General features: G+C 41.1%; 1 protein-coding gene across 1 annotated transcript; it reads right to left on the bottom strand.

Annotated features, from left to right (window-relative positions):
- Positions 1-76: 76 nt before the first annotated feature.
- On the bottom strand, positions 77-528 carry LOC109222343 (uncharacterized mitochondrial protein AtMg00820-like). The gene is made up of 2 exons (XM_019386713.1): positions 331-528; positions 77-265 (listed from the first exon to the last, which is right to left on the bottom strand). The coding sequence occupies exons 1-2, from the start codon at positions 526-528 to the stop codon at positions 77-79; spliced, it is 387 nt and encodes a 128-aa protein (XP_019242258.1).
- Between the last annotated feature and the right edge of the window lie 88 nt (positions 529-616).

The following is a 616-nucleotide window of genomic DNA, read 5'->3' as shown; positions in this document are numbered from 1 at the left end:
TACCAGGCACGTGGAGCTTGTTTCAACCCATACAGTGCTTGGTAAGCTGTATACATGGTATGGAAATATAGAATCCTCAAAGCCTGGAGGCTGTTTTACAAAACTTCTCCTCGATAAATCCATTCAAAAAGGCATTTTTAACATCCATTTGAAACAACCTGAATCCTTTAAAGGATGCGTATGCCAGAAGAATTCGTATAGACTCCAAACGAGCTACTGGGGCGAAAGTCTCATCATCGTCGACTCCTTCTTGCTGTGAATAGCCCTGTGCAACTAGTCTCGCTTTATTTCTTATGACCTTTCCATCCTCGTTCAATTTGTTTCTAATACCCATTTTGTTCCGATCACAGACACATTTTCAGGTTTAGGTATTAGCTTCCACACTTGATTCTTGCTGAACTGATCTAATTCCTCCTGCATAGCTTGCACCCAGCTTGAATCCTTCAGTGCTTCCTCTACCTTTTTTGGCTCAATTTGAGAAATCAATGCAATATTTGCTTTCTTCTTGAGGGCAGCCCTGGTTTTCATTCCTTCGTTTGGATCCCCTATAATGAATTTCTAAGGATATTCGGGTTCGCTTCTCCATTCATTTGGTCGAGTTATATTTGTAGTCGAC

The sequence above is a fragment of the Nicotiana attenuata genome, unplaced genomic scaffold (assembly GCF_001879085.1).
Source record: "Nicotiana attenuata strain UT unplaced genomic scaffold, NIATTr2, whole genome shotgun sequence".
Lineage (NCBI taxonomy): Eukaryota > Viridiplantae > Streptophyta > Magnoliopsida > Solanales > Solanaceae > Nicotiana > Nicotiana attenuata.
This window is presented reverse-complemented; position numbering and strand designations above follow the sequence as displayed.